General features: G+C 34.9%; 1 protein-coding gene across 1 annotated transcript in view; it reads right to left on the reverse strand.

Moving 5' to 3' along the window:
- Nucleotides 1–5,492: 5,492 nt before the first annotated feature.
- LOC149565109 (alpha-glucan water dikinase, chloroplastic-like) overlaps nt 5,493–14,478 on the reverse strand; it is a 180,777-nt gene continuing 171,791 nt past the window's right edge. The window contains exons 27-31 of the mRNA XM_089818652.1: nt 8,357–8,455; nt 6,753–6,926; nt 6,580–6,672; nt 6,252–6,367; nt 5,493–5,991 (exon numbers count right to left, since the gene is read on the reverse strand). Of these exons, the coding sequence (XP_089674778.1) occupies nt 5,787–5,991; nt 6,252–6,367; nt 6,580–6,672; nt 6,753–6,926; nt 8,357–8,455 (687 nt within the window). The 3' untranslated portion in view covers nt 5,493–5,786. The remainder of the gene's footprint in view (nt 5,992–6,251; nt 6,368–6,579; nt 6,673–6,752; nt 6,927–8,356; nt 8,456–14,478) is intronic.

The following is a 14,478-nucleotide window of genomic DNA, read 5'->3' on the forward strand; positions in this document are numbered from 1 at the left end:
CCTAATCCTAGCACAAACCACAATCATGACCAAATATAAATCTTCACCTTACCCCTAATCATAATTTCAATGTTAACCCTAACATTAGTTTCAATCCTACCATGATATGAACCCTAATATAAACTTCACCTTGATCCTCACCCTAATCTTAAGTCTAATTAAACCCTGACTAAAACCTAATCTAAATGATATATCTAACTATAATCCTAACTGTAATTATCATACAACCCAATGCTAACCCTCATGTATATTTAATCCCTAATCTTAACTCTAAATATTCAATAAACTCTAGAATTGACCTTGATTCTAACCATAACCCTAAAATCTAAATTGTAACCATAGCACGAAAGGTGGGGACCCCCGCTACATGGCACAATTCTGGGTCTTGGAGCCTTGCGAAAGCACTACAGAGTGAGGAAATGTCATAAAGGTGACATGTAGTAGCATGATGCAATTTTGGGCTTTAGAGCATTGCAGAAACAATGCAGCTTAAGGAGGCGCTAGAATGGAGACTCATGGAAAGAAGAGGAAAGACATTCATGTCGCTGGCAAAAAACTATGAAAAGAGATAACATGATGTCTTAACCTCCCACAAAAAATGCAAGGTTGATCCCAAGGGGGAATTTGGTTTCCCCAAAAATGAATGATGGTCATCAATGAAGGTCTTCCTCTCGAAATAGACGGCATAGATGCATCGTGAATCCTCACCAATGAAGGATTAAGTCGCAACCGTCGATGTAGATTCTCCCCTCAAAAAGGATGACTGAGATGCAACGAGGAAACTCCTCCCAATGAAGGATTAAGTCACATTCGTCGATCAAGATTGGCTTTATTTCCAATGGATGACTAAGATGTAGTGAATAGATTCCTCCCAACAAACAAAGCAGATAGCACAAAAGGTGTGAACCCCCTCCATGTGGCACAATTTTGGGTCTTAAAGACTCATGAAAGCATTGTGGAGTGGGGAAATGTTGGAAAGGCAATGCGTGGTAGCATGATGCAATTTTGGGCTTCAGAGAATTGAAGAAACAATGTAGCATGACGATGCATCAGAATGGAGATGCATGGCAGCATCTTGTGCAATTCTAGGCTTTAGAGTGTTTCGAAGACACTAGCATATAAAGAAACGTTAGAATGGGAATGCATGGCAACATCTTGCACTTTTGGGAAGATGGGAAGATAGCTCGCGAAGAAATAAGAGTTATCGAATCTCGCAGCATGAATCAACCCGACCAAGAAAAAATGATCCAGCGTGGTCAATGAAGAAACCGAGCCAACACAAAATGTTAGCCGCCAACTTTAGCGATGTTAACCCTCTGCAAAGAACCTATCCCATTTAAGGTCTCTCAGATCAGACATCAGTGATGGGTTGAATAGGGGGAAAAAATAGCACACAATGCCCTCCTAAATGAAATTCTAAATGTAACACTAATAACCACAGTCCTACTTCTTTCCCTAACCTTATCCATGAGCGTGGGAATATACATATTATTATATAGGGCACCTTATATAATAATAAATATAATCTAAAATCCCAACCCTTACTCCCCTCCTAACTATAACTGTGACCATAAGAAAACTTCTAAATATAACCCTTCCTCTAACTCTAACCCTAACCCTAACCCTAACTATAATTGTAACCCTATCCCTACCACTAACTGTAACCCTGAATCTAACTCTACCATAATTGGACTTTAACCCTAACTATAACTATAACCCTAAACCTAACTCTAACCTTAACCGTAACCATAACCGTAACCCAAAACCTAACCCTAATCATAGCTAGGATTCTAATACTCTGTCTACCCCTAACTCAAACTATAGCCCTAACTATACCTCAAACTCTAACCGTAACTCATATTCTAACCCTAAACCTAACCCTAACCTTGACCCTAACCCTAACCCTAACCCTACCCCTAACTCTAACCCTAAATCTAACTCTTTCTGTAAATCTAACTCTACCATAATTAGACTCTAACCCTAACCCTAACTTTAATCCTGACTGAAACCCTAACCCTAACCCTAACTCTAACCTTAACCCTGACTCAATCCCCTTACCTAACCTTAACATTGATATAACTCTCTCTATATATAACCCTAACTCTAAATATAAACCTAACCCTAACCCTAACCCTAACCCTAAATCTAACTCTAACCCTAACTGTAAGCGTAACCCTACCCCTACCCATAACTCTAACTGTAAATCTAACTCTACCATAATTGGATTTTAATTTTAACCCTAACCCTAACTCTAACCCTAACCTTGACTCAAAACTCTAACCCTAACCCTAACTCTAACATTAACCCAACTGTAAAATTAACTCTATTGGTAACTCAAACCCTAAAACTAACCCTAATTCTAACCCTAACTCTAACTCTAGCTCTAGCTCTAACCCTAACTCTAACCATAACTCAAACTCAAACCCTAAACCTAACCCTAATCCTAACCCAAATTATAATGCTCTGTCTACCCCTAACTCAAACTATAACCCTAACCCAACTCAAACTCTAACCCTAACTCATACTCTAACCCTAAACCTGACCCTAGCCCTAACCCTAACCTAGAAACTTACCCTAACCCTAACCCTAACCCTATCTATAACCCTAATCCTAACCCTAACTCTAATCCTAATCTTAACCCTAATTCTAATCCTAACACTAACCTTAACCCTACCCCTAACTCTAACCATAAATCTAACTCTACCATAATTACAATCTAACCCTAACCCTAACCTTAACCCTAGCTCAAACCCTTACCCTAACTTTGTCCCTAACCATATATCTACGTATGACTATAACATTTTACATTACAATATCCCAAAAATAAAATATATATTTTTATCTAAATTAAACCCCTTATATTAAATTTAAAATAATATTTGACTCAAACCTTAACCGTAACCCTAACCTTAACCATGAGCATTACTCTAACCCTAACCTTAACCATAAACATAACTCTACACCTAACTCTAACCCTAATTCTAACTCTACCATAATTGGACTCTAATCCTATCCCTAACCCTAACTATAAGCATAACTCTAACCCTAGCCTTAACCATGAGCATAACTCTAACGTTAGCCTTACTATAACCCTAACACTAACCCTAATCATAACCATAACCATAACTCTAACCCTAACCTTAACCATGACCATAACATTAACCCTAACCTTAACCATAAACATAACTCTAATCTAAACCATAACCATAACTCTAACAATAACCATAACCATAACTCTATCCCTAACCTTAACCATAGCTCAAACCCTAACCCTAACTCCAACCCTAACTCTAATGCTAACCCTAAACCTAATTCTATCCCTAAGGTTAACATTAACTATAATGGTAACTTTGTCCCTAACCATATATCTATGTATCACTATAACATTTTACATTACAATATCCCAAAAATAAAAAATATATTTTCAATCTATATTAAACTCCTTATATTAAATTTTTAAAAATATTTTGAAGCATAATTTTATACTAACTTCATACAACTCTAATTAAAAATTAATTAACAATTTTATAGTAACCTTATCAAAATAAAAAATAAAAAGTAAATATTTTTCCTATTGCGCCGCGACTGCCACTAGCTATATATACCTCTATATATATTACGCCGAGAGTAATCGTTCTCGAGGCACCTATTTTTATTTTCATTAATCCCAACTTCGATTAAAATAACTTTGGGATTAAATAAAAATAGGCGCCTCGAGAACGATTACTCTCGGCGTAATATATATAGAGGTATATATAGCTAGTTTAAAAATAATAGAAAGAAAATATGAAACTGATAGGTTAGTTAATGGAAAATAATAGAAGCTTATTGAAAACAAGAAATTGCTAGTAGGATAGGCTAGCTTGGGTAAAAGGATGTTAGTGCACTCGTAGAATTCAATCATACATATAAAAATAAGAATTAAAAATTAAAAGAAATTAAAATACAGAATATGGATCTAGAATTTCATAGTTTGGCTTTATGCATGCTAATTTTGTTTGCATGGAACCTCCCAAAGGATTCCTTTAACAAATCGATTTTTCTAACCATTTGCACTCCATAGAAAACATTTGTTTTTACCTGTTCACGTGTCTAGTGTATGCTTCCATTTTTTAATTTATTTTTTACCATATCTTGGTATCATTATGTTCTATGAAACGATATCTCCTTGAAAAAATTCATGCCCTTTGCCTAAATATGAAGAAAAACCGCCTTTCATTAAGCTTTGATAGCCAGATCAAAACCTTTCGTCCTGGCAGAGGAATTGAGGGTGTTGGCAAAGGTTGCAGTGCTTTATACATGCACATTACATTTGCTTGAGATTTTAGGAAGTTGTTTTAACAAATCCATTTTGCTCATCTCCTACTCTATCGTGATACCCTTATCAGAAGCTCCCATTTTAACTGGGGTTAGAAGTACGCTATCAAATGCAAACCGATTGGATTAGAAAACTATTCATTATATATGTACAATTGAAGATGCAACCCCCAACCAGAGAAGGGGGAAGGTGATGTATATGCAATCCATAATAGGTTCAAATGTAATAATACCATATTCTTCATTATTTCTTTGTATAAGGAGGAATGCCTTCTCAAAGATCCTATTTCAAGTTGGGGTATTTGTATGTTTTTATATAGACGGGACGCTTGTGTCCTACACAATATCAAGGGTTTTCTTTTTCCGTGATGCCTATACTTTGAACGAGGGTCAAAAAATACATAGTAAAAGTTTATAAAAGATGATACTTGCCTTTATCGATTAAAAATAACTACATTCTTACTTTCCATATTTAAGCTATATTATATATTATCTTTGCCTTACGCCTAGATTGTCTCAAGAAAAGGCTCATCAAAATGAACTTGAACTTGTCAAATTTTCCTGCTATGCTTCCCTTTAGCATAGAAAATATGAGGATATGTAGTTTTATTGATATCCATTGTCGATGAAGGTGCAAGTCACATTCAGTTCTAGTGTAGTTGCGCACAAATGTTTTTGAGGGAACAACAAAAAAGAATGTTAGGATCCCATGAGTGCTGGGGATGGGAGGGCTTAAGCGGTCCAATGAAAAAAAACAAATTTCTATAAGATTATTTAGAGTTTTCTCCATGAAAATAGAAGCCCCATACTTTAGAAGATTAATTTATCACTTCTCAAACATCTAAAAATTTAAAGTAAATTTTCAAACAAACAAAATTATAGAAAGACAATCAAATTGATCTATTTTAAAATTTATTTTATGTATAATATATATTACTATTTTTATTTTATTTTATTTTTTAACTCATATATCTCTTGTAAAATTAATTGATAAATTTTATGATGGTTTCTTCTATTTATTTATATTTTGTGATCATTTCTACTTATTTTTAAAATAAATAATAAAAAATGTATTATTATTTGGAATTTTGGATAGATCTGTTTATAGATTTATTCTCAACTGAACCCCTCAATTTCTTTTCAGAAGCCCGCCCTCCCATAAAGCCCACCCTCAATAATAAAAACATCCTAACATTGATATCTGTACGATTCATGTTATTTGTGCGTGTACACGTGTACAATATACACACTCACATTCTCATGTGCAACATACACACTTATTCTCTTCGTTCTTGCCAATTGAGTTTATGCTCACCAATCCATTGATTCCGTGTAATACAAATTATCAACCACGTTACAGACAAATATCCAATAACGCTTCAAAGGCGAATGAAATATACAGTTGTCGATACCTTATGTAATTATGAAATAGTAATCATGTTTGAAGTATCTAAACATTTGCACGTTGTTTACATCTGGGGTCTTGTCTGAACAACATACAATTCCCCATTTTTAATTACGCCTTCGATATCTTGGGCACATTTGTAGAGCTGCTCAATTGCATTTCCAGCTTCTGCTATCTTTGACAGAATTGATTTCTGGAAGTTCTGATCCACTGTTAATCTGTCTACAGAGTAATCAATCACAAGCTTCTCCTCTTGGTCCATCGGCACGCTGCAGCGGCATACAAGGCATTGAATTTTTCAGTTTGAGGAGAAGCCAAATGCAATATTTGAACTCGGTTATTTTGCAATGTGTTGTGTAGGGTACTTTTCAAGGTTTGCTAAGCAACACTTACCATACATAAACCGAATTCTAATTTTACTATGAGAAATCCATAATGTCATATATGTTTTTGTATAAATACTTATCGTTGTTCAGAAAATTATTTGTCTCATTGCAATATATTTGTAATTATTCGTAAAAATGCTTGCCTGTCATAAAGGCCAGCACCCGCATAGCCTTCCAGATCTTCACCATTGGAGTCTGATCGGAATATGAGTGACCGTTTTATAAAAAGACCCACCTGCTTGCTAGGATACCCAAGTACCTGAATCCCAACAAAGTTAGCGGTTCAATAATTAGTAGAGATCCCATTTGTCATCTTTTGTTTCCTATTTAAAATCACTCTTTGCTGTTACTATCATTTAAGTCATAAATTTACATCGCATTGATGAATTTTCTTTCGTCAAGAAACTGGAGCTGGACAAATTGCTGAACTCTTAAACAAAAACATAAGGGAGTTAAAATTACGGGTTTCACCTTGGGGGATTTTAAGGAAGATTTGTTTGCAACAAAACTCATTGCTCGACCAGGATAAGCACCTACTAGAGTTTCTCCCAAACCTTTCACGATCTGTAAAATGGAACAAGCTTAAACAAGAAACATCAATTCAACAACACTTGCATTGTAAGTAGTTCACAAGGGTTTTTTACCTCAGAAAAAATCTCTCTTTTATTGCCTGATAACGGGTTTGTCGTATGAATGACAAATGCATAATCTGCGCTGATTATTTCTTGAACCAAAACAGCCATACATAGGTCATTATGATCCACTTTCGTTTTCTTAGTGCTAATGTATGCTCTTTCATTCCACTTTGAAGCCCAAACCTGAATGGAAAGAAACACACAAAGTGTAATAGCAACCAAGTTAAAATATAAAATCGTAAGCATGAGGATTATGTGAGGAACTCTCTTGGTCGCTGGAACAGATTAGAATAGAAAATACGGTCACATCTGCAGTGTATTTGAAAAATCTATTATTACACTGTCACTTTAAGGGGGCAATGACCTATTACAATAATACCCAAATACTAGGCATCCTTCCTTGAAGAAACAACTCTTTTTTATAGTAGATAACATGGTTCCTATATGCGACTGGCAAATAGGTTTGTGTCTCGTAGGAGGAAATGAATAGTTTCATGCCATGGAACCTGTTTAAATCTAAGGGAGGGGCACCTTCTAGTGGCCATGGGAACACTTCGAGATAGGAATTGCGTTTAGGGAAGCAAGTTGACACTGATGTCCTTTCTCTGGTCTCTGCCTGAGAATTTTAAGAACATGGAGATATGGTGTAATGGCATGTGTATTGCTTGTTTAAAGTAGTTGCCAAATCTAACTCTCATAGTGAACATTGTAGTGGTTGAGTTGGTCTTTGATAGATGGAGATGTATGGGAATCAGGCCCCCCATCTGATGCCTTAATGGCTCCATAAACAACAGAGAAGAAAATAGGATGTGGAGGTGGGATGTATTGCAGAAACACAGCTGAAACAAGAGAAATGATTCCAGAAGCAACTCACACTAGTAGTTCATGCTAATCATTTGTTATATTTATTCGTGGTTTCAAGATTCAGATAGATAGTTCGATGACAAAAAAATTGCAGGGTTTACATTTCAAATTTTCAAATATAGCTAATTGAATATTCCCGAATGACTATTTATTATGATCTAATTGTGTAGTTAAGTTTTAGTATTTTAAGTCACGAGGTTGCACATAAATTTTGAAGTCAGATTGCAAGGGAATGAAAATCATAATTGGAAGTATGACTAGCAAGAAGAAAGTTTCTGTATTGAAATCCATAAATGTCAAAAATGAAGCAGAGAAACAAAAAAAAGTGTAAATTCAATATATAAAGTAAAACCAACAAGGTTACATGATACCAACAATAATTTTAGTTATCAAAATTGCCAAGTATTCATCTGACAAGGTGCAATTTGTGATTTTTTCTGCATGTTGTAACAAGCCAATGCAAGTCATGTTCCCCAAGTCAAGGCTAAGTTTTCATCAAGAATTTTCGACTTTGACCTGGCCAATTAAATGTTTGCATGCCTCATTGTTGGAAATCAATTTTGTAGGCAATCAAGTAGGTTGTCTATGTCTGCAAGATCTATATCAGTGAATTCACATATAACTATAGTTGTAGGAAGCCACACTTTACAATCATTCTTCTAAAAAGCATAAACATTACTAATCATATGATAGAAAGGTAAGTGTGTGCACAAATGCAATGTGGGTTATTTATGAGATGTTATAATAACCTTCTTTATAGCTAGCCAAGCTTTTTGCCATCGTTGTTCACTTTCGTCACCTGGCCATGGCATTTTTGCATCTTGCATCTTGGTTTTCAGTCCATTAATCTGCTAAATGAAAAAGAGTTGATAAAATCACAAAATGGAAGATGGCACTTACTATTGCATTTAGAAAATATAATGGAAATTATTTAACGCTCAAACTTAGAAAGAAGAAAGTTGAAGCTTTTTTAATATCAACTAAAATGGAACCATGGTAAAATAAAGGATTCCCTTTAAAGATAGAATAGTGTCTTACTTAATAATTGACAACTTAAAAGGCTTATATAGAGGAAAATAGTTGAGATCATAAAATACAGCCTAAGAAAAGGTATAAGATACTACAGGAAAAAATCTAAACCTAAACAATAAAAACATAATCTGGTGTATTCACATAAGAAAAGGTTATGCGAATCTGTTCAGAAGTGAATGGCGAGAAAAGAGAGAGTAGCATGAAAGAAAAACAAAATATCTAGTGCAAAGTCTCACTGATTCATGATACATGACATCTCACATGCAAGAGAAGGATTAGCTATTTATGTGAGCTGATTGTGAGGAAACTATAAAATGCATGCATTGTTTAATATAGGAATATTACTTCAAAGCAGGCTTCCATGACTTGCTGAGTTGCAAGCCAGTTCGGTTCTCCCAAGTTTGGGGAGCCCTGGACATGGACTCTCCTAGTCTGTCCGAGTCTGCTCACACTCACTGAGTCTGCCAGACTTGCAGAGCCCCAATCCTGGGACTCTGTTGCAGGAGCATGTGCACAAAGCCAAAAAAACTTTTTTCAATGCTTTTTACTTGTCCATTTTATGTTTTTATTTGCCTCCCAACCCCAGGAAGTCTATTTTATTGTTTGCAAACACAAGGAGAGAAAAAGATATATTCAAGCAAAAGTATTGAGCCATTGAAGAGAAGACCAGCAGATTGACTGAAGAGGAGACAGAGGTTGTTGATTATTTGCAATTTAGGAGGTAAACCTTTAACTAAAATTAGCTTCTTGATGCAGAAACCTCTATATCCCTTTCTTTCTTAATGATCTTCTACAAGTTAGATGAGTTGAGAGATTTGATCCATCCTTCAAAGCATCTGATAACCCGTCCATAAAAAGAACCATAAGCCTTCTCTCTAATATATTTGTGACAAGCACTACAAGTCTCTAAAAATATACAATATAAGTATCTGATGAACTCCGTTGCTTCAGCAGCACCAACTTCTTGAACTGCAGCTTTAAACCCTTCTTATGAAGCCTTTCAATCAGCCTCTCCATAAACCCTGTGCAAGAAGTGATCCTATGATGACCTAAGGTGATCATACCACGATGCCACCACTCATGTTCAATTCCATCAAGATGTATTAATGCATACTTAATGGCCTCTTCTGGCATAGGATTGAGGTGAAAATAAGCATCCACCTTCCATACCCAAGATCTAGCTAAATTCTTCCCTAATCCATCATAATAAAGTAGTGTCAACTTTCCTACCTCCTACAGTTCATGGTTCTATATCACCATTGTGGGGTGTATGCTTCATTCTTACATCCATATAGTCCCTCAATGATACAGCTGCCTGGAACTTAGGACCTTCACCCTCCCAATCTTGACGGAACTAATTTTAGCAAGTCAGTGGTCTCTGGCTCGCTATCTACCTGTACTAGTGCCCTAGCTGGAAATGTAGGCATAAGAGGTCTAGAACTTAGAGTTCTAGTCTACTAATTTGTGTTACCACCATGAATCAAATTCTCCTCTTGGCCATTATTACCTCTATTTCCTTCATTTTTGTAATTGTTTGTACCAATATTTAGTGTCATTTGTCAAGCCATCATTTGTGTTGATCAATCCAATATCTCATTTTGTTGTTGTGCCCTTAGTTCAACAACTTGTTGCCCTCTAACCAAGGTATCCAATAGGTTCAAAAACCTCTCCTCACCCTGATTTCGGTCACCCATATTTTTTTGTATCTTGTTCCTCTATTGATCTTTGTTCTCTATCACCCATTTTTCTTCTACAATTAAGTTTGTGTTTTTCCTGTTCCTTTGTGTGTTATAGTTGTTGGAGTTAATGTTCCAACAGTAGTCAATAGATAATTGTTGCACATGTGGCAAACCTTGTTGAGTTGCGGGTAACACAAGTTTAGTTTAGGTGAGTCGGAGTTTTAGCTTGAATTGAGTTCTTATTGTAGATGTGTTTTAGTTATGTGTCCATAAGTTTCAGTTAGTTGTCAAGTTTATGTGTGTTGTCAATTATGAAGTAGTTTGTTGTCAATCTAATTAGCAGTTATTTAGGAATGTTGTTGGGTCAAGCTATTGTCTAAATTTGCATCTATTATTCAATAAAATCAAGCTGGAAGTTCTTTATTTCTCCATTTTGTTTCTGCTGTTCTATTTTTCAATATGGTACTAGAGCCATCTCTGTTTCAAAAGAAGTTGCTTCTATGAGAATGTAAGTCTCATGCTACTGCAGATTTTGTTGTTGTGCAACATTGGAAGGTATCTTCATTTTTTTATTTTAGAAATTCTGAAAATGGATATGCCTCGAGAAAAATATAATGGTCAAAATTTTTATACATGGAAAGTGAAGATGCAAATACAACTGATGAATAAAAGTTTGTTGGGCATAGTAATGGCACTAAAATAATACCTACAGATGCTAAAAAGAAGATTGATTAGGAAAGCAGAGATGAGAAAGCTAAGTCTATTATTGGTCTTTCTCTTTCAGATTTAGAACTACATCATGTTGATTTAGAGTAATCATCCAAACAAATTTGGGATGGACTAACTAAGTTGTTTGGAGCAAAAGCAACAAATGCAAAATTTTCTTTAAAGTTGCAGCTATTTAGTTTTAAAATGTCAGATGAAATTACTATGCCTAACCACATTAGTAATTTGAGATCTCTAATCAAACAACTTACTGAAGTCAGTGTTGTAATTGATAAAGATGATGCTAAAGCTATCTTGCTAAATAGTTTGCCTTCAAAATATAGCAATGTTGTTTTTACTCTCAGTCAAATGTCTTCACAGACTTTAGAAGATGTGATTTCAGCACTCTTAGTTGAAGAAAAGAGAACAGTTACAGGGGATTTAAGAGAAAATACTCAACTCATTCATGCATTATACTCAAACAACAATATGGGAAAGAGAATGTATGGTAAGAATGAAACTGAATGTTTCTATTGTAAATTTCGTGCAAATGACCTTCTCAAAGGTAAAATTAAAGAATCAGCAAATACGGTTGTTCATGCTGAATCACCTGATGTTGTTAGTGATGATAACATTAAAAATGAAGAATATGTTTTATTTTGAAGAAGTCTATGTTCTAAATATAGGTAAAAATGTGGTAGAGGCTAGATGGATGCTTGAATGGTTTGAGGTACTATAGGATCATAGAAACTATACCTTTACGAGGGTTATGAGACACGTGTGGATTGGTGTCCAATAGTTCAGGGAGATATGAAAAAATATGGAAGCTTGGCATCATAGCTTTACGAGGGATATGTTGATTCCCAAAACCGCAAATTGGAAATCCAAGAGCCTACCACTTCTCTAATAGGACTTCTCAATCAATTCTGGCCAACGAATGGGAATACATCTCGATTTCCCTGCACTTCAGGCTCCGCTACACCCAAGCGGGTAAACCTTCACCTCAAACGCTAACTGTCTAGTTCAAGGCTTTTCTATAGAGAATTTAAACTTCTGGAGTTCTCCGGCTGACAAGGTCCTCGAACTCGATGAAACTGAAACTAGATACTGAGTGTTTAAATTATATAATATTTGTAAATAATGGAATTTGTGCTTGTAGGAAGGAAGTTATAGATTTTATGACTTCAATAATTAAAAAGCCAGTGCCTCTACTCATCCGGAAAATAGAGTCAACTTCAGTGAATTTTCATGTACAAATTTCTAATGTTTTACACACTTTACAGCCAACAATTAAATAATCAAGATGCAATAGATCAAATATATGTACAATCTTAAATTAGTCCAGATTGAACTTTAACTCCTCTGGGAGAAAAACTAGACACAAATACAGAAACAACTATATATTTCACAATATTTGTGATGATCCAATTTAAAATGCTAAATGACCATGTCCACTTATCTGAAATTTAAATTGTATACAGATTCAAAAAAAAATTACAAAGGATGATTCATCTGTAGTTTAAATCTCCACGCCTTTAATAATAAACTAAGAGCATTTTATTTTATTATAAAATTAAAATAATGGAATTTACATTAGAAAAGTCATATATAGCCCTTATCCCTCCATAAAAAATAATATAAATATTTCTTTTTGAGAATGATGGTTTTTCGAATGTGTTTGAATATGTTGATTGTTATTTTTTTTGAATAAAACAACTCCTATATATATCCTACTCATTTTAGGATATGACTTTTCAAAGTCAAGAGTCATAATATTAAAATTACATAATCACGCCTTTTAAAGATTGCTTTGCTTTACATTAATTAATCTATCATTGCCGGCACATAACAATAATTCCTTCTTATTAAGTTTATTGAGCTCTTCCATAATATTTTTTTGCCCCTTGATAATTTTTCAACCTCTGACGGCTCCTCAGTCTTCATCGTGTATGAAGAAGTGTTGCCATGAATGAAAGGATGACTTCGATCAGGACATTGGACCTTCCTTCCTGCCGTTATTGCCATCGCACATCTCAGTCATTGTTCAACATATTCCTATGCCGTCAATCTCCATCGCTATGTGCATTTGGCTGCCAAGAAGTGAATAGGGAGGTTGGTTGATGAGAAAGAGTTTAAAATAGTGAACCTATTGTTACAGATGCTCCTGTACAGTGATGTCTAATACCTACGGGCCTTTATCTGACAAGGAAATTTCCATATTCAAAGGTGTACCTACTGCTTAATGTTGCTGCCCATCTCAATCATTTCCAGATTTATTTTCATTCCTTTATTTCGTGACTATGGGCAAATTATACATGCTGCTTGCAGTGACGCCAAAGCTTTAGAAGACTCCGATTTGTCCATATGTGATTGACCCTCTCCAATCACGAAACCATGATTCTGAAACTTTCCCATGCATGTTGCTACGTTTGATTGATTTCAAAATCATCGCTATTCTTATATTCCCTGAACATCTTGTTACAACTTTGTTGTGATTGCTTAGAAGATCATCAAGAATATCTTATAAATTTAGTCTGTGGTGGCTTGACGTCTTTAATTTCCTTATGAAAGTTTTGTTTGAATCAAGGTTTCTTCAATTAAGAATTTGCATACAGTTCCAAATCAGCGAGATCTCCAAAAGGAAATGGGTTTTTTGATGCACCACTTTGTCAGATCAAACTTCATGCTCGTGGGCCACAAGATGACAAACTTTCAATCAAAAATCCCTCTATGTTTAATCGGAAATGAGCAGGTCCATCAGGAATTTTTTTAAGCTTATCCAACTCAGCCACAGTCAATATATTGGTATCAACATGGGGATGAGCCAAAGAAGCATTGAGTAATGATGGATGAGCTACACATATTAGAAAAACATTGGCAAGTATACTATTTTCTGAATCATCTCTGCAATTAAAGTAGGAGCAGCTTGCCCATTTTCTGCCAATCAGAGATACAAGTTCACCAATTTCCAATAACTCATCATTAAAATGATCACAATCTAGACAGAATTACATGTGGTAGACCCTCTGCATCTTCATCTATAATCGGAATGGACTGTTTAAGAAACTGATAATAGATTTTCATATCAGTGCACATGCTGCTTTGTTATACAGGGAGCAACTGGTAATATGTATGCTCTGTCCAGACTTACTATAATAACACCAATTTGATTTTCATCATCTAGCGACATTGCTATGTAAGACAATAGGAAAAATAGTAATATCTTATTCTAGAATTATTTATTAATGGATAAGTGTTCAAAGGTATTTCTCTCATAAGAAATTGGTGTTGTCTTCTCAGTAATATGCAAGTTTGACTCCATCTTAATATTTTCATCTTTCCATTGCTCTTATAGGTGACAAGACTTCATCAAGATTCCAGCATTACTTCATAAATGGAGGCAACATGTAATTTCCCTGTTATCAAATAAATATATTTAATTAAACCTTCTTAAT

Source organism: Cupressus sempervirens, chromosome 3 (assembly GCF_028749045.1).
Source record: "Cupressus sempervirens isolate cs-2001-9-10 chromosome 3, ASM2874904v1, whole genome shotgun sequence".
NCBI classification, from domain to species: domain Eukaryota; kingdom Viridiplantae; phylum Streptophyta; class Pinopsida; order Cupressales; family Cupressaceae; genus Cupressus; species Cupressus sempervirens.